Source organism: Trichosurus vulpecula, chromosome 3 (assembly GCF_011100635.1).
Source record: "Trichosurus vulpecula isolate mTriVul1 chromosome 3, mTriVul1.pri, whole genome shotgun sequence".
NCBI lineage: Eukaryota > Metazoa > Chordata > Mammalia > Diprotodontia > Phalangeridae > Trichosurus > Trichosurus vulpecula.
In genome coordinates, this window is record NC_050575.1 from 82,965,191 (window position 1) to 82,992,335 (window position 27,145).

A 27,145-nucleotide genomic window follows, 5' to 3' on the forward strand; every position below is an offset into this window, starting at 1 on the left:
TAACAAACATTTATTAAATGACTTTTAAATAACCGTCACTGTGTTAGGCACCAGGGACATAAATACAGAAATGAAATAGTCCTTCAGAGAGCTCCTATTTTGGTGGAGGAGCTTATGTTCTATTAGACTTAGTAAATAAATCCTTGGGGGATGCCTGAGTCTCAGAGAAGTTAAATGACTTGTTGATGGCCACACAGTAAGTGTCAAAGTTGAGATTTGAACCCATACCGTATGAACTCACCACCCCTAAAAAGAAATCCCAATAATTGTACAGTCATAATGACCTAATCTTCTAATTAGATACTCGCTTATGGAAGCTCTGCAGACAAGGCACCAAATTATATACCCTTCTGGGAGCCCTAGAATTTTCTTTATGAGTTTAGCACAAAATCCTGTTTTAGGTTAAATATAAAAGATCTGTGGTAAAAGCCCTACTTTGATTTTGTCTCTAAGTGTGTGTTTGAAATAAGGTTCTGTAAGTATATTTCTTCTTTGGGATTTACTACCTAATTATACTTTCTCACTTACAAGATACCTGAAGAGAATTTTTATAGTAGCAGATTCTGAAACCTCCAAATAGACTGTGTTTGTTTAACTGAGGAGACATATTTTGCTACCTGGGTTTAATAAAATGGAGATGTACTTTGGGACAGGCTGAACTGGAGGGGGTGGGAGTGAGGATGGATTCTATATATTGTAATTAGGATCTTTTTCATGGAGGAAAGGAAGGTAAGACTGTAGGGCTCCTGAAGAATGGTAAGGGAGATGAAGAAGAGATGGGGAATCTAGCAGAGTTGTAAATGCTTGCAGTCTGAACTGTGATATGAGATTGGTGGTGGGGGTGGTAGTTATTGATTTCCTTGTGGGTGGAATTAGTTTTCCTTGTGACACACCAGCTATCTAAGGGAAGTTTGGAGAATAATTTATATCTATCAAGCTAGTGTTGTGGCTGTCATCTGCCAGAGGGGTGCTGCTATCCACCTCTAAGTAACTTTGAACATTTTCAGATATTTCTAAGAAACAAATCTGAGAAAATGATAGAAAGCAAGGCTAAACTTATGCATCTCTCAAAATAAAATCCTGGGTTGTATTCTTTGGTCCTGACCCCTTCAGGCCCAAGGTCATGATGCAAATGTCCCTGTATGCCCCTTGCTGTGGGTGATTTGGGTATTTGGGATCTTGATATAGGATTTTGAACTATTAAGGACTGCAGCCCAGCTTCTCCATCCTTGGGGAGCAGAGCCAAGCTCTCTTAGAAGTCAGTGGGAGCTCAGCCAGCCTGGAGAGCATTGTGCCTTAGAGACTGCAGTTCCAATGCAGGATATGATGATGTAGAATTGAAAGGCAAAGTAGAAAACCGGGTGACAAAGTTGGGTGACAGCTGCGGTTGAAAGAGAAATTCCAGATAAAGGAAGACAGCACTTCACACATACCCCTTGGTTATGCATACATTTTGCAGTGTGGATAACTTTATTTGACTCTCTGTGTGGTTACATTTCTATCATAACCGATCTACCGTGAACAGGTGAAAATGGACTTAAGCTACAGAATCTTGGAAAAAGTTTAAGGCTTCCAGGTGGTTGTTATATTTGGGGATATGGAGCTGAGACAGGTTATGGAATATCCTTTATGGAGAGCTTTTGAAATGAAATAGATTTTCATTTGCTATAGATGATCTGGAACACACATTGCTGCAGCTAGGGCAGGGTGACCCAGGCTTTGCCCTAGGGTGTTAAATCAGAAGGCACCTTCAGCCGTTGGATTCTTTCAGCAGTGTAAAAACTAGAGTATAGCACCACGAATAATTAAAATAAAAAGCTACCAGATGGCCAACTGAGGTGAGCCCCTCCCCAACCCTGTCCTACTTCTCATCCATCCCTGTTAGCCTTCTCAACAGAAGGGATTCTGCTTTCCTTCTTCAGTATGGCATGGTACCCCCTTCTCTCAACTGAGGGTGTGCTTTGTTCCACTTACCTTAGCTGAAATTTCTGGTAATTGCCCTGGTCACAAAAATTCTTGTTTCTAGTTCTGACAATGCCTTCTGCCTTAAGGTCCGTGGGTGGACTGTTTGGCCTCTTGATTTCCCTGGCAGGTCCATTTGCTTGTTCATTCATTAAGCACATCCCATGTATAATGCATTGTGCTAGGTAGGTATTTGGACAGATGCAAAGGTGGGCAAGGCATAGTCCCAGTCTTTGAGGAGCTTCTGGTCTGAGATGGAAGGGAAAGATCTATCTTTTCCTCTCTGAATCCTGTCCTTCTATAGCACCCAGTTTTAGTACCATTTCTTTTAGAGTTAAATCAATTCAAGTTAATGAGTATTTGTTTTCATTGTGGCCAACTCTTCATGACCCAATTTGAGGTTTTCTTGGTATTTCCTTCTCCAGCTCATTTGTCAGATGAGTAACCGAGACAAACAGGGATAAGTGACTTGCCCAGAACCACACAACTAATAAATGTGTGAGGCCAGATTCGAAGAATCTGGGAGATTCTTCAAGATTCCAAGAATCTTGAATACTCAGGAAGATGAGTCTTCCAGATTCCAAGCCCAGTGCTCTCTCCACTGCACCATGTAGTTGCAGTTATTAAGTATTTACGGTGTGCCAGACCCTGGCAGAAAGGTAATACAAATATGACCAAAAAGAAATACAGTCCTTGCCCTGGAGGTGGAGTTTACATTGTGACGGGGAAGACAACAGATAAAAGGGAGAAAAAAAGTCGAAAGGGAAGGATTAAGTACCCACATGGGGGCCTGGTGGTGAAGTCCAAAGAGTTAGGAGCCGAGGCTAGAGAAATGTGTAGGGTGGCTGGCTTGGCCACTTCTTCAAAATAGAGTTTCCAACTAGGAGGAACTCACAATTGGGAAAAGGGGGCTGTGGGGTGGGAGGATCTTCCAGGGTAAGAAAGCTCCTGAGGAGGCAAAGCCTGGAGAGTCAGGGGTCGAAGTAGACCAATCATAAGGAAGCTAAATAAGGACGTGCATTAGAGTGATTAGAATTCCTTTGGTGACATGGGAACTCCCCTTATCAGTCAGTACAGCTGTTTCTGTCTGCTTGTCCCTCTCCCTCTGGGGAACCAGACTGAATTAACCACTCATTTGGGACTTAAAGTGTATTGACTTTATTTATTGAATTCAATGAAGTTGTCACGTTATTTGACTGCTGCATTATTTCCGTTGGGCTGGAGCCAATTACCATATTTCACATGATTATAACTTCATATAATGTGAATTTGACTACTTTGCAGGATTCATTATTTCCACTAATTGTATTATGTTTTGTGTTCCAAATTAGATTTTAAGCCTATTGAAGGCAATAAACCTGCTTTGTACTTCTTTGTATCTACCCAGTATGCATAGAACATAGGAGATAAACAGTAAATCTGTCTAAGGCTTGTGGATGCTGTATTTATGTTATGTGTGCATGTCCGGCCTCAAACACTCTCTGTAGGATCCTCGGCAAGTCACTTAGACTCTCTCAATCTCTGTTTCCTAATCTGCAAACCTGCCAGGGTTGTGAAGATAAAATGAGATAGCACACAAAAAGGATTTTACTAACAATAAAGTCCTATACAGATGGTTATTATTATAGCCTGACCATGTGATTTCATAGATATAGTGAGAAAACTACCTCCGCCAATATAGATCAGAACCTACTCTGAAACTGATAGTATTAGAGAGGTGACTGGAAGCGCTATGAGGTAAATCATCTTGCCCAGGGTCACACAACCAGTATGTGTCAGAGGCAAATCTCGAACTCAGATCTTTTTTACTTCTTTGCCAACCTACTTTCTGCTGTGCTGCACTGCCTCTCATGAGACCTGTTATTATTTTTTTTCTCTTCCTTTTTCATGGTAATGGATTTCTTCATTAAAATCGCCTCCTATAAATTGTGATGTAAATCTTATGTCAGTCCTGTTTAATTGCTGGCCTCTTTATCATAGCAAGTTTGTAAACACATAGCTATCCCTCTGAAGCTGCCTCATGGGGGAGGAGTTGATCTTCTGCCATTCAGTCAAAAGGACTGCAGTGACTGTTTTCTGCACCTTGGGTTGTTAAAGCAGTTCCAGATAAAAACCATAGTTGTCTTGGAAAGAGGAATAGGCATCTGTGGGCAGGCTGTTTGATATTTCTGCACTGATATCCCTCCTCCTCTCTGCCTTTAGAAACTCTTTGCTTTGTTCAAGGCCCAACAAAGGTACTGCTTCTTCCATGAAGACTCCCCTGATCCTTTCCATTGAAAAATTCTGCTTTCCACAACCCCTCTCAATTTTCCTAGAACATTTTGTTCAGACCTCCCCTCTCTTCCTTTGTCCCCATCACACTCTACCTTATACACTTACCTGTGTATGTATTCCATCCTAGTAGATCACCAACTCTGATAGAGCTAGTGCAGTGGCATTTTGGCTTCCTAGCCTTAGGCTTGAGCACCATCAGGTCTAGAATGAATCTTGGTGGAATTGAGGTTTAGAAAATTAAGAAAATCTGGTCATTTTGTTAGTAGCAGGTATAGGGAGGCAGTGTGGCACAGTGAAAAGAGTATGGCTTCTTGACCATTTTTGTGCCTTGGATCCCTTTGTTGGTGTGGTGGAGCCTGCAAAAGAACCTCTTCTCAGAATCACATTCTTGGGGGCTTACAGTAAAATCCATGTATTTTCACTGGTTGTTACCCATGCCTGGAATGCTCTCTACTAGCTTCTCTTGCTTCAAGTCTCTGCTAAATTCCACCGTAGGTAAGAAGTCTTTTCTGGTCTCTCTTAATGTTGGTGTCTTCCTCTGTGTAATGACCTTAAATACATGGTGTACATATCCTGTTTATATATAATTGTTTGCATGATGTCTCTCCCCGTTAGATTCTAAGCTCCTTGAAGGCAGCAGCTGCCCTTTGCCTTTCTTTGTATCCCCGGTTCTTGACACATTGCCTCACACACACTAAGTGCTTAATAATTATTTATTGACTTGACTAAAATAGATTACAAAGAAAACCAATAGTGCCAAAATACAGTTAGCAAAATTATAAAGTATAAAGTTATCAAAAGTTAGAAAAAAGTTTACAGACCTTGGGTTAAAAACCTCTGTTCTTGAATCGGAGAACCTAGGTTTGAATCCTACCAGTGATGCTTAAAAAACCTTTGTGACTATGGACCAGTCACTTAATATCCCTGATTCTCATTTCCCTCACCTATAAAATGGATGAGGGGAGGGATGGTTTCTGAGGTCCCTTACAACTATAGATCTATGATCCTATGATTCTGCCCCCCTCCCATTTTTCTCTGTCTCTCTCTGTCTCTCTGTCTCTGTCTCTGTCTCTCTGTCTCTGTCTCTCACACACACACACACACACACACACACACGTTTTTGTATGTTTTAGTGGTTTCTGACTCACTGCCAGTTTTGTTCTTGGGCCAACAAAGAGAAGGAGAAATGGAGTGAAAGGATTATTAATATTCAAAGTGCACCCAACACCAACTCCAAAATGACTTTAATAGCCTATCACATTGGCAACACCTCAAGAGGGCTGCGGATTCAGGTGTTACCTACTGCGAGATTAAAATGGCCTTCTTGGAGAAAGATGGAACCCTGAGTCTCTGTGCTATACATTTTTCTCTCTGCAGCTACTAAAAAAAAATCACAAAATGCCTTCCTATTAAAATATAAAGAGCAGGTGTATCCTTGTTGTTTCTTAAGTGGCTAGTCTGAATTACAATTTGGACTTGTCATCTGACTGCAGATCTCCTGGTCTTTTGTCTGGCACTGAATGCCTGAGGCACAGGATTGAAGCTGGATTTAGAGATCTCTGATATTCATTAGTGCTGCCTATGAAGATTTATTCAGGGCCCTGCAATATTTATTTTTCAAAACTGTCTTTTTTTGTTTGACAATCAAGTAACAATTTTAAAAATGCTGCTTCTCGAGGCTGCACGAACCAGTGTGATTTTTACAACACCAATTATGAGGGAGAAAAATTATTTCATTTCTGAACAGAGGAACCGTAAGGTTCTTGTAAATTGCGGTTAAAGGGAAGACAAATTACTTTCTGAGAAGCAGACCGCATTATTAATGGCTTCCTCAGCCGAAAACTTGCTGACTCTCTGCACTGCCAGCCTCTGCCTAGTTGAGTCTCTGGTTTCGATAATCTGGGCAACAAATGACTTTCAGATTGATAAAACACTTTTCCCACTAGGGGCCTATCATATAAGTCCTGAAATCTCAGTGAGTTGTGAACAACACAATGCCTGCATCTCTAGTCTCTCCATTCACCTAGCTAGCACCTTTCTCCTCTGCACTCAAAGCTTCATCCATAACTATTTCATAGCCTCAAAGAATTTTAGAACAGGAGGGGACCTTAAAGATCATTTAGCCCAACCGAGTTATTTTAGAAATGGAGAAATCAAATCTCAGAGACATGAATTGACTTGCCCACTAAGGTGCATTCAGGAAGCAAAGGTTCTCAGATCACTCTTTTTTGGATTCAAAGCTCCCGAGGGTCCTTGGTATTTTAGCTAGAGCTCTGATAGACACATTCTCCACTGCTCCTTTGGGGATACATTTGGCAGCAGCTCATAGGAGAACTGTATTTAGAAGTAACTCCTCACCACTAACTACATATAGTTCTTTTCTAGTAGGTAAGAAATATTTACTTTTCCCTAGGATGCTCAAGGTTGGAAGAGGAATGTAGGATCATAGATTGAGAACACAGATAGATCTTAGGGGATCACCTAGTCCAATCTATTTATTTTATAGATGAGGAAACTGAGTCACAGAGAAGTTCAGTGATGCTGAATGTCACATAGGTAGTGGGTAGCAGAGCCAAGATTCAAGTCCAAACCCACATCCCACAGTTTTTCTACCATTCAATTGAAATAATCAGAGAGATTCTGTGACACCTTTTAGTTGATGCTATTTATAGTTAATTGATTTTGTCCTGTAACTGCTTAAGTCATGGTTCTTTGTCTCTGAAGTTAGTTCAGAAATTCAGCTGGCTTATAATGAGTTTAGAATGAGCAGTTCTACTAGTCACTATTCTATTTTTGCATTAATGAAATCCCTTATCCTTCAGGGATCAGGGTAGACACCAGGGAGTCCGGTTTAGTATCTTTACACTACCAAGCTATCCGTCAAGGATGTCTGCTTTGTCATCCAAAGAAATCTGGTCTACTGTCTAACCTTGCAGGTTGACTCAAACAATGACCATTTCTTGGTCACAGGAGGAGGGGAGGGGGTTGTTGCTAGCCCTCTCATCCCGATTTTCAACCAATCTTATTGTCCCCCTTGCCTCAGCTCTGTAACCAGTCATATTAATTTTGCCATTCATGATGTTGAGTTCTTGTAACCAATTATAACTTGTTCCCTGGCTACAAAGTCCTGTTCTTTTTTCTGTACAAAACCTATAAAAGAGAATTGTCCTCCTCATTCAGGGTCTTAGCTTTGCTGAGGAAGCTGAGATCCTATTTATTGGTAAATTCATGCTTTACTAACAAATTGATCATGCTTGGAACTTTGTGCCTCAGTTTACCTTAATTTTAACTCATACTATAATCCAAGGCTGGTTGTACAGATATCTGTGTATCTGTAGTTAACCTGTGGCAATTCTTTTCCATCCCTTATCTGTGTTTGCTTAATTCTTGTTGGTCACTGACAATCATAATTGAAGGAAACTCAAAGCCAAAAAAAGTAATCTGACTTGTTTTTAGAATAAAAATTTAATGATAAAGCAGTATTCCTGGAATTAGATTAGTTATACAGACTTTCAGGTCACCAATAAGGTTTGACCAATCAATATGTATTAAGGGTCTATCCTATGCTGTCCTATAACTATAGAGACAGAAGTGAGATAGTTTTTATTTCATAATTGGGGTCAAACATTTATGACCATAAATTTAGAGATGGAAGGAACATTCATGGTCATCAAATCCAATGTCCTCATTTTACAGATAAAGAAAATGAGATCTACATAGGTTAAGTGACTTGTTTAGGGCTACACAACTCATAAATGTCTGAGTCAGGGTCTGAACCCAAGTTTCTCTGACTCCAAGTCCACTGCTCTATCCATAACACCATGAAGTGTCTTTTGCTCACTTTGAATTGCACAGCTGACATGTGTTTCTTCCACGTTTGAGGTTTGTCATTCCCATGGGAAGCGTGTTAGTGAAAATTTATGTTGTTGGAAATGGGAGGGAACTCCAGAGTCCATACATCCAGAGCTACACGATGCCTTCAAAGTTCTCAGCCACAGCAAGAGCATCATGATTCATTATTTCTTCCAGGAGTGTTTGTTTGTAAACTGTAATCGTTCTCATTGCTTATTTAAAAATAGACAAGTGACCCAAGGAACTATTTTCCTTTATAGAGTGCCGGGATATTCTGCTCCCAGTCATCACCAAGGAACTGAAGGAGTTGCTAGAGCCAAAAGATGACCAGCAATACCAGGTCCAAGAGAAGAAATACTGTGTTGAATTGCTCAACAGCATCCTAGAAGTTCTCAGCTGTCAGGACCCCGTGAGTACTCATGGTGATGGAAATGGTCCAAACCCAGAGTAGGACCAAGTTGATTAAGTTGTAAAATATTGATGCTGATGAATAGCATTGGATTTCTAAATATAAAAGTCAATGGCCTACTCAACCAGTCTCTTGTTTTCCCAGTGCCTGCCCTTCCAACTGTGAAGGATGACAAGGGTAATGGAGGTAAGGAAGATGCATCTCTTCCTATTACTCTTGTCTGATGATCTTCTTCAGGTTGTACTTATGTACATCCCAGCTAACATTTTGGAGGCACAAGCAATCATCAGAGACTTCTCAAAGGAAGTCACCACTAGTGTCTCTTGGAAGTTCAGTTCAATTGTTTTTAAATTGTAGTATCCACACTGACATAGCCAGAAAGTCTCTTAGGTTTTTTCTTCAATTTAAGTACCTGGGGTATTTTCTTTCTAGTACTGCCTTCTTCTACAAAAAGCTTTCCTGATATGGCCAGCTGCTAAATCTGATGAGAGTAAAGTTCAAACAATGCTCATCACCCTCCCTTCTTTCCCTCTACTGTAATATGTCTTTGTGCCTCTTCATGTGATATAATTTACCCTTTTCTGCCTCCTTCTTTTCTCTTCTCCCATTACAATCTGTTCTCACCCCTTAATTAGGTTTTTATTGTCATTCCATCAGTTAATTTGTACCCACACCCTCTGTCTATGTATATCCCTTTTAAAGGTCGTAATAAAGATACAATTTGCCAGATTTACAAATATCATCTTCCCATGTGGGGATGTAAACAGTTTGCCCTTATTGAATAGCATGTTTTTTTTTTTCAGTTTACCTTTTCATGCCTCTCTTGGGTCTTGTATTTGAAGATAAAATTTTCAATTGAGCTCTAGTCTTTTCATCAGGAAGGTCTGGAAGTCCTCTATTTCAATGAATATCTCTCTCCTTGCCTGAAAGATTATGGTCAGTTTTGCTGGGTAGTTGATACTTGGCTGTAATCCAAGCTCCTTTGTCTTACGGAATATCATATTCCAAACCCTTTAATCTTTTAATGTAGAAGCTGCAAGGTCATGTGTGATCCTGACTGTAGTTCTATAATATTTGAATTGTTTCTTTCTGGCTACTTGCAGTATTTTCTCCATGACCTGATAATGCTGAAATTCCTTGGTAATTTCAATTTAGGATCTCTTTCAGGAGATGATCAGTGGATTCTTTTGATGACTATTTTAACCTCTGGTTCTAGGACTTTGGGTAAGCTTTCCTTGATGATTTCTTGGAAAATGTTATCCAGGCTCTTTTTTTTTCATCATGGCTTTCTGGTAGACCAATAATTCTTAAATTATCTCTCTTGGATCTGTTTTCCAGGTCAGTTGTTTCTCCAATGAAGTATTTTACATTTTCTTCTTTTTTTAATTCTTTTGATTTTGTTTGACTGATCCTTTACGTGTCATAAAGTCTTTAGCTTCTACTTGCCTAATTCTAATTTTTAATGAATTGTTTTCCTCAGCTTTTGCACCTCCTTTCCAATTTGGCCAATTTTACTTTTCAAGGAGTTGTTTTCTAAAGTGATTTTTTTTTCCATTTTGTCATTTGTATTTTTTAATTTATTTTTTATTTTTAGTTTACAACCCTCAGTTCCACAAGTTTTTGAGTTCCAAATTTTTTCTCCCTCCCTCTCCTCCCCCTTCCTTCCCCCAAGACAGCATATAATCCAATACAGTTTCTACATATACCTTTACATTAAATTTATTTACACAATAGTCAAATTGTAAAGAAGAATTGTAACCAATGGAATGGATCATGAGAAAGAAGAAACAAAACCAAAAACGAAGGAAAAAAAAAGATCAAATAGTTTGCCTCAATCTGCATTCAGACTCCATGATTCCTTCTCTGGATGTGCATAGCTTTTTCCATCATGAGTCTTTTGAAGCTGTCTTTGAACCTTGAATTGATGAGAAGAGCCAAGTCTATCAAAGTTAGTCCTTACAGATACAGTGTGTATGTAATCTTATATAATGTTTTCCTGGTTTTGCTCCCCTCACTCAGCATCAGTTCATTTATGTCTTCCCAGGTTATAATGAAGTCTATCTGTTCCTCATTTCTTATAGCACAATACTGTTCCATTACATTCATATATGTTGCAACAATCTACTAGCAGCTGCTGTAGGTGTGTAAGACCCACCAACAACCCACACACAGAAAGCTTCCAGCACAGGTTCTTTTGATCTGCTTTACTAAGGAAAGCAATGTTAAGGGGTTAAGAATCTCAATTTAATCAAACATACCAATACCATTTGCTTAGTTCAGGGGAAAAAGCCAGCACCCTGAACTTCAGAGCAGATATAAACAAATTACAAATATCAACAGACAGACCTTGTCTGATTCAAATCTCAATGCATAGTTACCAGGGTTTAACAAAGTCCCAACATCCAGGTTTACAAGCTGGAGGGCTCTTAACTACAGTTGCCTAGAGTCTCCACATCAACACACCTCCAAGAGTGAGAGCCTCAAGCAAATAGCTCTGTCCTCTCTTTTTATACACTCTTTAGCTGTCATCAAATGTCATCTCAGAACTCAGGCTCCTACTATTGGCCCTGATCTTAGCAACTCCCCTTAGGACCCTGAGGGCTTCATGCCCACATAGGCTTATCACCTAGTAGATAGGGGTTTGGACCTGGGGTTTAGCACCTAGTAAGACTCAATCAAAGACACCCAACTTAATTGATATTACAATATAGCATAATTTGTTTAGCCATTCCCCAATTGATGGACATCCCCTTGATTTCCAATTCTTTGCCACCACAAAAAGAGCTGCTATAAATATTTTGTACTTACTGGTCCATTTCCCAGTTGTGTGATCTCTTTGAGATACAGCCCTAGAAGTGGTATTGCTGGGTCAAAGGGTATAGACATTTTTATAGCCCTTTGGGCCTAGTTCCAAATTTGTCAATTGTATTTTTAAAAGCAATTGTTCAATTTTTCCTCTACCTCTCTAATTTAACTTTTAAAATCCTCCTTGAGCTCTTTCAAGAAGGTTTGGACCTGAGACTAGTCTTTGCTTTTCTAAGTTGCTTTTTCTTCATTGTGTTTGCCTTTTTCCTGGCTTTTAAAGTTGATTGCTGCTTGTGCTGGTGCACAAGGAGCACTGTCCTACACTTTTTGTGTTGGTGGCTAAGGCTTTGTGCTCTGGGGCCTCTGGTTCTGGCAACTGGAAGCTGTATAATGCTGTAGCTTACTTGGTGCTAAGCTGGAGCTGGTGGCTCATGTATACCGAGGCCAGGTGAGGTCTTTCTGCATTTCCCCTGGTGACACTGAAGCTTGTGGGTGGGGTGTGAGGGAGGGATGGTCTGGCCGCCAGAGGTCTCCTTTTCCCTTGGGACTACACTAGAGCACAGGTAGGCTCAGCTGCTGGTGGATGCTCATCCACGGTGCAAGTGGTGGTTCTCTGTGTTGGTGTCTGACAGTTCCCTTGGCTGTGTGAAGGTATATGGTGGGGTCCTGGTGTTGGCACTTGCCTTCTCTACCAGCCTGGGTCTCAGGATTTCCTGCTGGTTTGCTGAGGTGGGGCTTACTGCTGGCTTGCCTGGATGTCTCCTGTCCTATACTGTCCCCCTTCAGCCACAGCAAGAGGGACCTTTCTTGTTAATCTCCCTAGCCTTAAGAGCTAAAAAACTGCTATACCCAATCTTTCTGCTGGCTCCACTATTCCAGGATTTTCTTGGGGGGATACTTTCCGGGTTTTTCAAGGTTAGTAAAGGAGAGTGAGAGTGACTTAATTTATTCTGCCATCTTGGCTCCTGGAAGTATGCATTCCAAGCATAGGAGATGGCTTGTGCAAATGTATGGAGGAACATAGGGGAATGCTGAATTGGGGGCATAACTTAGCTGGACAGTAGTAATGTCTTATTAATACACAAGATGAGATGTAAAATAGGTTGGTGACAGATTATAAGGGACTCTAAATGTAAAGCTGAGGGGTTTTGTATTATCTTAGTAGTAATCTTTTTTGGGGGAAGGGGTGGTGGTGATGTCTATTGATTCGTGCATAAATTGGATTTAAGTGAGACAGAGTTGCATGAAGTCATAGACCTCGCCCTCTCTTCCAGAGTTGTCACAGTCCAGTGGCAGGACAAAATCAAAACAACTGGTGATGGCTCAAGATGCAGTGGATGACCTTGGTGTCTTCAATGTCTAACCAAGCTCTAAGCACTCTATAGTGCCTGCTTCAGCTGCCTTCATGGCCTTTGGAACAGATTGTTCTCATCTACCCATTCTACCAGAAGTCTTCCTAGTTTGGGGTAGACACCCACCTAATTCACCAATGAATTTGAGACCTCTCGGTTACCCTCAACCTGGTTTAGCCCATCTGCCAAAATGGTTTACCGGGGTGTGGCCTTTGTACGTGCTACAGCTTCTTGGAGCCACAAGTGAGAGTTGGGTGGAACAGGTAGACACCAAAGGTGGAAAGCAACCCTGAAAAGGAATTGGCAGCCTTCATGCCAGAGGTACTAATCCTCCCTGAGCACACTCTACACCCCGTCTTAGGAGTAATAAGTAGCCACTGAAGTTTTTTTTTTTTTAAGCAAGGGAGAAACATAGTAATATAGAGAGTAAGGATTCTGAGCATCGATAATCCTTTGGGCACTTTGATTCTTTATCCTGAACCATATTTTCCAGTGTATTTTTCATTATCCTTCCCTGTACTATCTTCTCATTTAATCCATCAATCAATTGAAAATCATTTAGTAAGATTGTACCAGGCATGTGGGACTCAGACAGAAAAGTGGACAAATCCTTGGGGGTAACAATATGCACATATGTAAGCTTGCATAAAATACTTGCAAGATAGATACTAGGTAACCTTGGATAGGAAGGCATCAGTACCTAGGGGGTGGTGGTGGAGAATCAGGAAAAGCCTCATGCAGGAGATGTTGCTTCTGCTGATTCTTGAAGGAAATCAGGGATTAATTCCAAGAGACAGATGCAGAGGGAGAACAGGCAGGAAGTATAGCCAATGAAAGGGCACAGAGAGAGGACATGAGTGTTTTGGGTAAGAAACTGCAAGCAGGCCAGTGTGACTAGATCATAGAGTGTTTTGGAAGAGGGAGCAATGTGTAAGAAGCCTGAAAAAGTAGCATGGGTGCAGGTTTTTGAGCTTTAGATACCAAACAGAGAAATCAGATCGTGTGGTGACTTGATTTGAGGTATCTCACAGGCTTTATCTTTGACCATCTATACTTGTTCATCTTCTGTAGACTGGCATTGGTATGCAAACTATAATTGTATTCATGGTAAGTTTGTTTATTTAAGCTGTCATAGACCTATTCACATTCAAATTTTACAATCTGGCCCTGGGTCTATTTGTGAGTCATGCTTTCTCCTCAGGCTCTTTCTTTTTATATGTATACATCACTAGGAGTTTAGAACTGCCATTCAGTTATAGGACCTATTAAGGTTCATCATCACCATTTTCAAAGTCAGAATTGTAGAATTTGTAGTGTGATACCTGAGTAGCCAGCTGTTGCTAGAAAAACCCTGCCCCCAGCCCCTAACTACAAACCCCAGTTTGCATAAGAAAAAACAGACTGAGTTCCTGCCATTTGACGAATGTCCTGGGCCCCCAAGACTTTTCCAAAAAATGTAAGCTAATTACCAGGAAAAGCCTAATGCCTAACAATCTTCCTTTGTCTAACTGAGTGGGCTCAGAGATGTCTCTATCTTATGTCAACAGACTGAGCTGGAGCATCCCTTGGTCTGTCCATGGCCATTAAGGATGAAAGCCTCAGCCCTAGACATTATCTTGAATTATATGACTTCTGCTTTATCTTGAACCTTCCTTGTTGTGGGAGTTATGGCAAGATGGACACAGGGATTCTGGGTTGTAATTTCAGTTGACACTTTGTTAGCTATCTGGTATGTTGTATCTACAATCTATTAAGGAGTTTCCTTTTATCACGGTCATAAAAGGTACAGGCGTGCCCAGTCTGCAAAATGACATTTCAAGAGATAATTAACCACTGAACCCTGTATTCTCTATATAAACTACCCTTTCACTTCAAAACATGGCCATTTGATTTGGACAGACTTAATTTCCCCAAACGGTCGCCGGCTAATAAACTTCTCCATTTAAAACTTATACTCTGTGGCGTGTCTTGCTCGCTGTCAGTATAACAGTAGGAAAACACTAAGAGCAGTGGTGTACACTCAAACTCACTGGTTGGATGTGCAGCTTGGAAGTCTCTGACTTTGTATAACATGCTAAATTCTTTTTTTTTTAATTATTTTTTTCCCACTTAATAGTATTTTATTTTTTTCCAATTAAATGTAAAGATAATTTTTGGCATTCGCTTTTATAAGATTTTGAGTTCCAAATATTTTTCTCCCACCTTCTCTCTTCCACCCCCCCCTTCCAAGATAGCAAGCAGTCTGACATAGGCTATACATGCACAATCATATTAAACATATTTCCACATTAGTGGTTGTGAAAGTTGTGAAAGTTGTGAAAGAAGAATCAGAACAAAAGGGAAAAACCACAAGAAAGATAAAAAAGAAGATGACATGTTTTGATCTGCATTCAGACTCCAGAGATCTTTCTCTGGACGTGGATAGCATTTTCTATCAACATACTAAATTCTTGAACTGAAATCCACACATCAAGGCTCACATTCTAGGGGAACACTATCTATCAGGCCCAGAGGTGCTACAACACTGCCTAAGATCTATACCTGACACTCCTCAAACTCCTTGGGGATCCACACCCAGACCAGCCTCTCCTCACAAACTCTCCAAACTGCCTCCACTTCCACAGGCAATTCCATCCTCTAATCACATGCTCTTTCTTGTCACATATTCAGGCTAATGTTTAGTCTCCCCACAACAGTAGTGTTCTCTATTCTCCTTCCATTTCCCATACTGTGTCCCTGTCTCTCTAAGGATGAGTTTAGTTATGCTTACCTTTTCTTTTTTAGTCTAGGATGTGTGGGGTGGAGGTGGTGATCTATACAGTGGAGAGCTGTGGTCCCTCTTCAACTTGTGTGGGTCCAGAGGCCACCTCTTCAGAGTCTACCAATGCTTAATTTCAGCTGTGCAAGGCCAGATGACTATGCGTCCTCTAAAGTTGTATTTTTTTTCCTTTGGGGTTAACTCTTCCAATTCCTTAGTTTTCTTTTTGAAGGAGAGCTTATGAACTGTCAACCATTAAGCTCCAACTTCTTTTTTAAAATTTTTAATATAATAATTTAACTCCTTAAGTAAAACACATTGTATTACAAAGGAAACCAATTGTATTGAAATACAGTTATCAAAATATTTGTAAAGAGTTGTACAATCATCTTTTTTATTATACAATGTTATGGAAATGCTTGTTTTAGTCGATAAATTTAAAAAGATGGAAGGAAGGAAGGAAAGAAGGAAGGAAGGAAGGAAGGGAAAAAGAACACCAGGCTTTAGGGGAAGAGATTTGGCTTTCAATATTTGTTTTTAGCCATTTGATAGCTAAGACACTGAATCTGAGTCTCAGTTTCCTTTCTTATTAAGTGTGAATTTAAAAAAACCCAACAAATTCATGGAACTCGGGTTAAGAACCTCTGTTCTAGATTGCATATTGGAATAAAAAACAGGTGGTAAAAGGAATAAACCAGAGTTATTTTCACTTTTCTCAACTGTGGCCATTTTCTCTGCTATACATTGATAATTTTATTTACTTTATATACTTTAACATTAGTTTTTAAAAATTGTTGAATTCTACATTATCTCCCTCCCTCCCACCTCTCCCCTCTCCATTGAGAAGGCAAGCAACATAATACCAATTACACATGTGAAATCATGCAAAAAATTTCCCTATTAGCCATGTCACCAAAAAAAGCAAGAAAAATAAAGAAATTGAAAAAAGCAAGCTTCAGTCTGCACTCAGAGTTCATCGGTTCTGTCTCTGGAGGCAGATAGCATTTTTCATCATGAGTCCTTTGGAATTGTCTTGGATCATCATCTTGATGAGAGTAGCTAAGTCTTTCACAGTTGATCCTTGTTACAATACTGTTATTACTGTGTACAATATTCTCCTGGTTCTGTTCATATAATAAATTCTAAACGTTACTTGCAAGACCATCCTGTTTGTCTGTATTTCACCAACCAGGAAGTATGTAATAATTACAACTGATATCTTTTGTAATTTTAAAGTCTGTCAAGTACCTTCTATGCATCTTTTCATTTCAGCCTCATAACAATTCTGTGAGATAGATGCTGTGGGCATCACCTCCATTTAAAAATTATTTATTTAATATTTTTAGTTTTCAGCATTGATTTCCACGAGATTTTGAATTACAAATTTTCTCCCCATTTCTACCCTCCCCCCCATTCCAAGATGGCATATATTCTGATTGCCCCATTCCCCAGTCAGCCCTCCCCTCTGTCACCCTGCTCACCCCCATCCCCTTTTCCCTTACTTTCTTGTAGGGCAATATAGATTTCTATGCCCCATTACCTGTATATCTTATTTCCCAGTTGCATGCAAAAACAACTTTTTTTTTGAACATCTGTTTTTAAAACTTTGAGTTCCAAATTCTCTCCCCTCTTCCCTCCCCACCCACCCTCCCTAGGAAGGCAAGCAATTCAACATAGGCCACATGTGTATCATTATGTAAAACCCTTCCACAATACTCATGTTGTGAAAGACTAACTATATTTTGCTCCCTCCTATACTGTCCCCCTTTATTCAATTTTCTCCCTTGACCCTGTTCCTTTTCAAAAATGTTTGCTTTTGATTACCTCCTCCCCCTATCTGCCCTCCTTTCTATCATCCCCCCTTTTTTATCCCCTCCCTCCTTCTTTCCTGTGGGGTAAGATACCCAATTGAGTATGTATGGTATTCCCTCCTCAAGTCAAATCTGATGAGAGCAAGATTCACTCGTTCCCTCTCACCTGCCCCCTCTTCCCTTCGTACAGAACTGCTTTTTCTTGCCACTTTTATGTGAGATAATTTACCCCATTCTATCTCTCCCTTTCTCCCTCTCTCAATATATTCCTCTCTGATCCGTTAATTTGATTTTATTTTTTTAGATATCATCCCTTCATATTCAACTCACCCTGTGCCCTCTCTGTGTGTGTATACATATATTCCTTTCAGCTACCCTAATACTGAGGTCTCATGAATTATACACATCGTCTTTCCATGTAGGAATGTAAACAAAACAGTTCAACTTTAGTAAGTCCCTTATGATTTCTCTTTCTTGTTCACCTTTTCATGCTTCTCTTGATTCTTGGGTTTGAAAGTAAAATTTTCTATTCAGCTCTGGTCTTTTCACTGAGAAAGCTTGAAAGTCCATGTTTGGCCTTGGAGCATTAAACTCAGTTTTGCTGGGTAGGTAATTCTTAGTTTTAATCTTAGCTCCATTGACCTCTGGAATATCATGTTCCAAGCCATTTGATACCTTATGAAGCTGCTAGATCTTGTGTTATCCTGATTGTGCTTCTACAATACTCAAACTGTTTCTTTCTGGCTGCTTGCAGTATTTTCTCCTTGATCTGGAAGCTCTGGAATTTGGTGACAGTGTTCCTAGGAGGTCTCTTTTTGGGATCTTTTTGCGGAGGTGATGGGTGTATTATTTCAATTTCTATTTTACCCACTGGCTCTAGAATATCAGGGCAGTTTTCCTTGATAATTTCTTGAAAGATGATTTCTAGGCTCTTTTTTTCATCATGGCTTTCAGGTAGTCCAATAATTTTTAAATTATCTCTCCTGGATCTATTTTACAGGTCAGTGGTTTTTCACATTGTCTTCCACTTTTTCAATCCTTTGGTTCTGTTTTATAATATCTTGATTTCTCATAAAGTCACTAGCTTCCACTTGCTCCAATCTCATTTTTAAGGTAGTATTTTCTTCAGTGGTCTTTTGGACCTCCTTTTCCATTTGGCTAATTCTGCCTTTCAAGGCATTCTTCTCCTCATTGGCTTTTTGGATCTCTTTTGCCCTTTCAGTTAGTCTATTTTTTAAGGTGTTATTTTCTTCAGTATTTTTTTGAGTCTCCTTTAGCAAGTCGTTGCCTTGTTTTTCATGGTTTTCTCGCATCACTCTCATTTCTCTTCCCAATTTTTCCTCTACTTCTCTTTCCAAATCCTTTTTGAGCTCTTCCATGGCCTGAGACCAATTCATGTCTTTCTTGGAGGCTTTTGATATAGGCTCTTTGACTTTGTTGATTTCTTCTGGCTGTATGTTTTGATCTTCTTTGTCACCAAAGAAAGATTGCAAAGTCTGAGTGTGAATCTGAGATATTTTTGCTGCCTGTTCATGTTCCCAGCCAATTACTTGACCCTTGAGCTTTTTGTCGGGGTGTGACTGCTTGTAGAGTAGAGAGTACTTTGTCCCAAGCTTGAGGGGCTGCACTGCTATTTTCAGAGGTACTTCTACACAGCAAGCTCTGCCACACCAGCGCTCCTTCTTCCCCAAGAACCTCCAACCAGGATTGTGGCCCAGATCCAGGCAGGGCAAAGCAGGTTTTGCACTCCCAGTCTAGTACGCAGCTTAATTCCCCCCACTAGGTGGGCCTTGGGCCAGAGGCAACTGCAGCTGTAGCTCTATAAGCAGCCTCAGAGCTGTGCCACCTCCACCACCCCCCTGGGGTGGTGGCTGACTGTGAACACCTTTCACTCTGTCCCTGCAGCTTTTCCCACTAACCTTCTCTATTGTCTTTGGGGTTTGTGTGTTGAGAAGTCTGGTAACTGCAACAGCTCCCTGATTCAGGGTGCTACGCCTGTTCTGCCTGGCTCCTGGTCTGGTTGTTCTGGGCAGGGCCCGGGCTGGGCTCTGCTCTGCTCCACTCCCAGCTCCGTGCGATAGACCTTACCCATCGACCATCCAGGCTGTCCTGGGTTGGAGCCTGCTTCCCTCTGCTATTTTGTGGGTTCTGTGGCTCTAGAATTTGTTCAGAAACATTTTTTATAGGTGTTTGTAGGGACCTGGTGGGGAGCTTAAGCAAGTCCCTGCTTTCTAGCTGCCATCTTGGCTCCGCCCCCAAGCTCCAACTTCTTGTTTTCAGGCTTCATTTATATCAAAAGAATGTTTGTGTTGATGTACTTCACTCTCTCCAGTGGTGTATCCACTTGTCAGTCATTGGATGTCACATTTAGTGCACCAACAACTAAATTAATGCCTACACAAAATATAAAAACTATTTTAAAAATTGACCATGGATTCCTTCTTTGCCAGTCCACCATTGCCACTAGAATATTACTACATCCTAAGAAGCAGTGAAGGCAAAAGAATACTTAAATCCAATTCACTTGCAAGTCATGGTATCACCTTCCTGATGCCATGGTCCTCTTCAAGAATGAAGGACAAACAACACAGCCACTGCAAATAGAAGGGGTTTCCAAATAACTGAGGGCCATTTAATATGTTTTTCCTGTTTCATCAGTCTTCAGGGTCAAATAATTGACTACCTAGTAGTCAGGCTGTCCCTAATCAGCCTGTCTCTACTTACTCTGGACTGTTCCTCACACTTTAGGCCCAATCAGTCCCCAGGCCAGTATGGAAAACTCAAATTGTTAGAATCAGTAAGAGCTTGGGGCTTCCCTGCTATAGCCCTCAAGGATCCAGAATCACTAATAATAGTAATAATAATAATAATAATAACAACAACAACTGGCATTTATGCATCCCTTTAAGGTTTGAAAAGTGCTTTATAAATATTATTTCACTGATTATGTTCATGTAGCAATGGGATACCAGAATGAGACTTTTGACACATTAATCTTTCTAAAACATTTTTTTAACATTTTACTTCCCTGCTCAAAAACCATCAAAGGCTACTTTATTTCTTTAAGATTAAGTCTGAATTACATAGACTGATATTCTAGGGCCTACAGAATAACCAGTATGTTTTCACTGCTCCCTGTGCCTGAGTTCATCATAATAATAATAATGTATTCTTGTATTGTAATGTATCCCGATCATCTCCTGCCCACTCTCCCAGGGTGAGTAATTGTGTTTGCCATGTGAGTAGGATCCCACTTGGCTCCAAAGGCTAGTTATTATCCATTTTACTATTTGTGGATGTTTTGATGAGCTTGACATCTGTCCCACATTGGAAGGTGTAGGTCCATCCTCTTCTCGAAAGAATCCCGCCCCCCACCCTCACGCCCCACCCACAACCAGAGATTACTTTTTGGCTGACACTGATTCACTAGGCAAGTGAAGATAGAAGAGAGATGTAATGAAAAATTTTCTGGTTTGGAGTTAGAGTTCCTGTGTTTGAATCTTTGCTTTGCTGCCTACTACCTGTGTGACCTTCAGAAGTCACCTCACTCTGGAGCTCACTTTCCTTATTTGTCAAATGCTGAGGTTGCATTAGATAACTTCTAAAATCCTTTCTAGCTCTAAATATATAATTAGTTAAGGTCATTTAGCTAGTTCTGAATTTATCCAATTGTATAGTTACCAAGACCACCTTTTTCTATCTTGTCAACAAGAATATGTAGAGAGAGAATATTCGATTTATAAGAAACCTCAGAGGTCACTTAGTATTTCTCTCCTTCTACATACATCCTAATGAGTCCTTTCCTGCCTTAGCTTTTGGCAATCATGAGGGATACAAGAGAAATGTACATCTATATGTACTCTCCAAGATGGTCCTCTGCAGGCAAAGTTCTGCAGCCTGACTAAGCTATCAATTAATAAATAGTAATTGATTGCCAACTCTGTGCCAGGCATTGTACTAGGTTTGGGGAGGGGTACTAATATAAAAGCGAGACAGCTCCTATCCTCTGAGAGGTTTTATTCTGCTGAAAATACAACCTGTTCACAAATAAGTAATTGCATGATATATAAAGCATAAATACATATTGATTTGATGGGGGAATCAGAAAGAGCCCCTTGAAGAGAGCCAGAGGTTGTAAGACAGAGGTGAAGAGTGAAGAACATTTGAATAGACCTCCTTTCCACAATTTGGATAGTTTCAGAGGAAAATCTAGGTGACTTGTGGGAAGAACTCTCTATCAATAAGGGAAGGAAGCAAAAGTTACTGTAAAATATGGTTTTCAAAGAATCAGAGGATCTTGGGCATGGAAGGGATATGGAGAGGTGGTCTGGATTAGTCTGTTGCCTTTGTAGATGATGGTTTCTGGTTGACAGTAAAATGTTCTCCTTATGCCTCCATTGCCTATCCTGGCTTATAGATATAAGTGAGCATACCCCACATAGAGGTGCCCTTACTACTTTCCTAATGCTTTTTTTTTTTTGGCTGTAAACTATGGTTTCATTTGTATAAAGAACTTTCTAGTGAGGGAACCTACATTATATGTTATATTAGTATCTAGCAAATTTAAGTTTGAGACAGGGGTGTGCTGACAATTGTTTAACTACTGGCTCCTTGGAAAAGAAAATGCAATTATAGTTAGGACACACTTTTAAGTTTAATCTGCATTACAAACTTTTTCTCCATCATTTTAGGTATAGACAATCAATATCACAATAAATCAAACCCTGATTTTTATTGTTGGTATTGCTGTTTAGTCATTTTTCAGTCATATCTGACTCTTCATGACTCCATTTAGGGTTTTCTAGGCAAAGATACTGGAGTGATTTGCCATTTCCCTCTCTAGCTCATTTTATAGATGAGGAAACTGAGGCAAACAGGGTTAAGTGCCTTGCCCAGGGCACACAGCTAGTAAATGTCTGAAGCCAGATTTGAGCTCAGGAATTTGTCTTCCTGACTCCAGACTTGACGCTATATCTACTGTGTCATCTAGCTGCCCTGTTTTTCGTTTTGTTTTTCTTTTCTTAGCATTTGCCAATTTTTATAATGTAAATGATCACAATGAAAATTTATCAATTGGCTTTTAAGCTGATAAGATAAGATCAAAGTTCCTAACAATTAGAGCTATTCTGAAGTGGAATGGGTTAGCTTAGGAGCTAATAAATTCCTCATCACTAGTGGTCTTCTAGCAGACTGGGTGACCACTTCTCAATAGTGTTGTAAAGGGGATTATTGTCCACATGTGTCTTGGGCTAGCTGAAGTTCCTTCCAATTCTGAGATGCTGTGATTGTAAATGCTACTACCTTTTAAACTGTACCATGCTCTTCATGAACCCATGTAGGCTCTTAGTGATCATTGCTTGTCTTTTCTAGGTGGTCTGTTGTGTTGTCACCAAGCTGTGGTTAAGAGAAGGAGCTCAAATTAGTTACTTGGATGGAATAAATGTTTTAGAAGTGCAATCAGGCTATGTGAAAAGATCTGCAGGTCAAAAAACCAACCTCTCAGGCGTGTTGGTTAAGATCCTTTGGCATGTGCTTCTCGTGTTTAGAGATCCTGAAATCAACAAACTTTAGAATCCTGAAAGAATAAAGCCAGGGATTTTGCTTTGGATTAAATATGTGTTTGGTCTCCCAGTCAACTGGAACAATGTGGCCATTTGATATCTAACCTGGGCAGGGAGCATTCTTCTCCAGGCACGTGATGCATTTTCCCTCTAGAGCTCATAACCAAGGATAGAGCAAATTCGTTACAATTACAGTGCAGGTTGCCAAGTCCCAGCACGGTGTGAATTGTGAGTGCTTCAGGGGCAAGAAATGATGCCCCTCCCCAGGAGATTGTCATTGTTTGACATAATTACAGCCCAGTCCTCTAGACCTGGCATGATGCAGTTGTATCTTCCTGTTATTACTTTATTCATTGTAACCCTGGGTGGCATATGACTCAGGGGGAGATGTTCTTAGCTGGCTTGTCAGGCCTTTTTAAATGATAATGTTAAACTCCCTTTCCCTGCTAGCCTGAGTTGCACTTAGCATATGAAAAGGACATGCTCAGGTGAAAGATAAAAGATTCCACTTTCTGCCTCTATTACCTCCTTTTTCTCCCCCTCACCAAGCAAGTTTCGTTGTCAACTCCAGTTACTTTGAAAAGTCGCTTCCTGCTGGCTTTGTTCCTTGCTTGGCCTGCTGTTGGGTAACTCATAAAATTTAATTCTGCACCAGACCCAGAGGGAGTTGTGTGGGTTTTTTTTTTCTTTTAAAACAGGGTTTTCATTTTTATGTTTCATTTCTCTTGGAGAAAGGAGAGTCATCATTTGTACCCTATTTAGAAATTATAAAGTACTTTCCTTTGGATCAAGATGACCTCTCACACTCAACTGGAAACATTAGGGAATTGTGTCTATGATGTGGAGAAGGTTGAATGCTGAGTCAGCCTGGGGTATCCCAGCTTTTACTGATTCTCTCCTTGACTAAAGAATTCCTCCTCTCCCTCTCCCAACACCACCCCCCCATCTTTTTTTTTTGGTTCTTTGTTGATGATTGATACTTGCCTCCCCAGCATGGATGGGATTCTGGTAGGGAGCAGAACGGGGAAAAAAGCAACTGGATTTCAATCATTGGAGCTCCTAGGGAATGGTGCTGAGTGATGCTGGGAGAGCTCCATGGTGACATTATGATGCCCTCCCATTCTTTGTTCAGTATCCCTCTTCCCTGGCTGCCAGACTTGCTATGTGGAACTCTGCCTGGTCTTAGCTTTTCCAGATAAAGACCCATTCTATGGACTTATTCCTATCTCTTATCAAAACATTATTTTCATATCCCATCTTCTATCAGATCGTTAATTAATCCTATGGGGCTTGGAGTTGGAAGGGACCATAGAGATTAGATCTTATTGCCTCCTCTCTGCTCCAGTTTTATAGATGAAGAAACAATCTCAGAGAAGTAAATTGTGTAGCCTAGCTCATACAGATAATAAATAGCAGAACTGGAATTTGAACCCAGGTTTTCAGACTCCAAATACAGAATGTTCTTTCCATTATTCCATATTATCTCATGTTGTGGTTTTGATAACTGAAAATGGTTCTTAAAGCTGGATGTTTTAATCTAAGGGACTGACTTCCTAATGGTGAAATTATAGGTATTATGGCAGGATCGAGTTGGGGGTATATTTTTTAGGTGGAGGTGGACTTGGAATCCTTTGAAATATATCCAATTAATCTGAAGTATAGCTCTGTGTATCTCATGAGACCAAAAGAAAGCTTGGTTTTCTAAAATGAACTGAGTACAATGTTGGCTCTTTTTGTTTTTATATATATATATATATATATATATATATATATATATATATATATATATGTGTATATATATGTGTGTGTGTGTGTGTGTGTGTGTGTGTGTGTGTATGTAGTGTGTGGGGGTATGCATATACACATACATACACACATATGAATACATGCATATATACACTTTGTTTCAATTAGCCAATAATAGCCTCTTTCTCATCCTCTCCCCTCCCCCTCCCACATTGAGAAAACAAGAAAAATAAAATCCTTTATCATATATAGTCAATCAAAACACATTTCTGCTTTGGCCATGATATATCTTTCTCATTCTGCATTCTGAGTCCTTCTGTTGGGAGGTGGGTAACATGTTTCATCATTAGTCTCCTGGAATCCTAGTTGGATATTATGCTGATAGAAAATCAGCACAGTAGTATTCCGACATATTTATATACCATGACTGTTCATCCATTCCCCAATTTACGGGCACCCCCTCAGATTCTCATTCTTTGCCACATCAAAAAGAACTATAAATATTTCTGTACATCCTTGGAATTTATTTTTCTTTGAACTAATCCCTTCCTTAATTTACCCTTCTTCTATTTCCCCCTCCCCCTTCCCTCTTATTTCATTGTTGAGTGAAATGTATTTCTGTACCCAATTCTCTCTGTGTGTGTCTTCCTTCTTTTTATTAGTTCTGATGACAATAAGGTTCAAGTGTTAGTGGCTTCTTCCACCTTCTCCTCATTGTTTGCATACATATTTAGTAGTGCACCCTAATTATATGAGATAATTTTACCTATTTTTCCTTTCTCTTCCTCCTTCCCCCAGAATGTTCCTCTTCCCCTCTCTTTCCATTCTTTTCTTAAAACCAAGACATAACAAGACCACTTCTAGGCCTTGTCTAACTAGAATCCTCCTATGAACCCTAATGATGATAAGGATCAGAAGGGACATCATTTCCGCATATTTGAATGTAAGCAATTTATCCCTATGTAACAACACAAGATTTGTAGGGGAGCAGACTATCTTGCTGACTACACCAATTATGGGGATGTGAGATTTGTAGCAGGGGAGACTATCCTGCCAGCTAGGCCAGTTGTAAGGAGGCTGATCTGTTCTTTCCTCGTATTCCAATTGTGGGGATGCAGACACTCTGAGAGAACACTGAGATGCCAAAGAAAGTGGGGCCCATGCCAGCTTGGTAGTAAATAGGTTTTATTAGGATTAATTGAGTTGTTTAAAGGAGTTTACTCAACAAGACCTAATTCTTGACAAACAGTGGAATAGACTCTTGCACCAACCTCAGGTCAGGCCAGGCACTTTATAGAAGCAGAACAAAGAAGACATAGTGCTTGGGATAGCCCAGGGTCATGTGCAACTGTTGGAACAAGTTGGGGCTTCTTTTGCTGTTTATGTTTGTTAAGGTGGTTTACATTCTTTGTGGAGACTAGCAGTCACATTCCTAGGCTCTGGCTATCACCATATACTCTCTTTAGTCCTTTATCATGGTTTATTCATGTGTACCTTTTTATGTTTCTCTTCACTCCTGTGTTTGTACTTCAAAGTTTGCTGTGTAGCCCTGGTCTTCAGAAATACTTGGAAGTTCTCTGTTTCCATAAAGGTCCATCCCCATCCCCCTTTCCTGCCATAACATTATACTCAGTTTTTCTGGATAAGTTTTTCTTGGCTGTAAGCCCATATCCTTTGCCTTCTGGCATATTGTATTCTAAATTCTTCACTGCTTTGTAGTGGTGACTGCTACATTGTGTGTCATTCTGACTGTGGCTCCTTAGTACTTGAATTCTTTCTTTCTGGCTACCTGCAATAATTTTTTTTTACCTTGAAGCTCTGGATCTTGGCTATGATATTCCTGAGGATTTTCATTTTGGGGTTTCTTTTGGGAGGTGACCAGTGAATTCTTTCTATTTCTATTTTGCCCTGCTTCTGAGAGATCTGGGCAGTTTTCTTTTAAGATTTCTTGAAATATGATGTATAGGCTCTTTTTTTGGGTATCATCATTCAGATAGTCCAATGATTCTTAATTTTTTTTTCTGCTTGATCTGTTTTCTAGGTCAATTGTTTTTGCTCTGAGGTATTTCACTTTTTTAGCCCCTATAAGACAGTTGCAAAGCTCTGTTGGATCAGAGTGGCAGGATTGTAGGCTCCCCCTTTGGTCAGGCTCTGCCTTGGTTATTCTACCAAAGGCTAAGCTAGAAACAGGAAATAAGACCTTGCTTTGAGCCTGAGGTCTAAGCCATACCTCTACTGCCGCCATTGCTGCTGGCTTCTGAACTATTTCCATTGCCTGTAAAGGACCAGGATCTCCTAACTCCAGGAATTCAAGCTACTACCATGATCAGGCCCCTTTTTCATTCTGCCCTGGACCTGTGACCATGGGATAGGTAGTGGGCAATAGAGCTGCCAATTGGCACTTGTATCAGGGCATGTGGTATACTTCTGGAGGTGCCTTCATACGGGTCTAAGAACTGTTCTTGCCTTGGTGCCGTGTCTCTTTGGGAATGCTCTACGTGCATCATGCTCCTGGTCTGATCTGTCTTTAGTGTCAGAAGACCTCCCTGTATGTCTCCCTAGGCCAAGCCGGGCTGGATGAAGCACTCATTTTTTTGTAATCCACTTTTTGTGGA

General features: G+C 40.2%; 1 protein-coding gene across 1 annotated transcript in view; it reads left to right on the forward strand.

Annotated features, from left to right (window-relative positions):
- Positions 1 to 27,145, forward strand: part of DOCK2 (dedicator of cytokinesis 2) — a 513,031-nt gene that overhangs the window by 178,319 nt on the left and 307,567 nt on the right. The window contains exon 26 of the mRNA XM_036749404.1: positions 8,349 to 8,497. Coding sequence (XP_036605299.1) covers positions 8,349 to 8,497 — 149 coding nt within the window. The remainder of the gene's footprint in view (positions 1 to 8,348; positions 8,498 to 27,145) is intronic.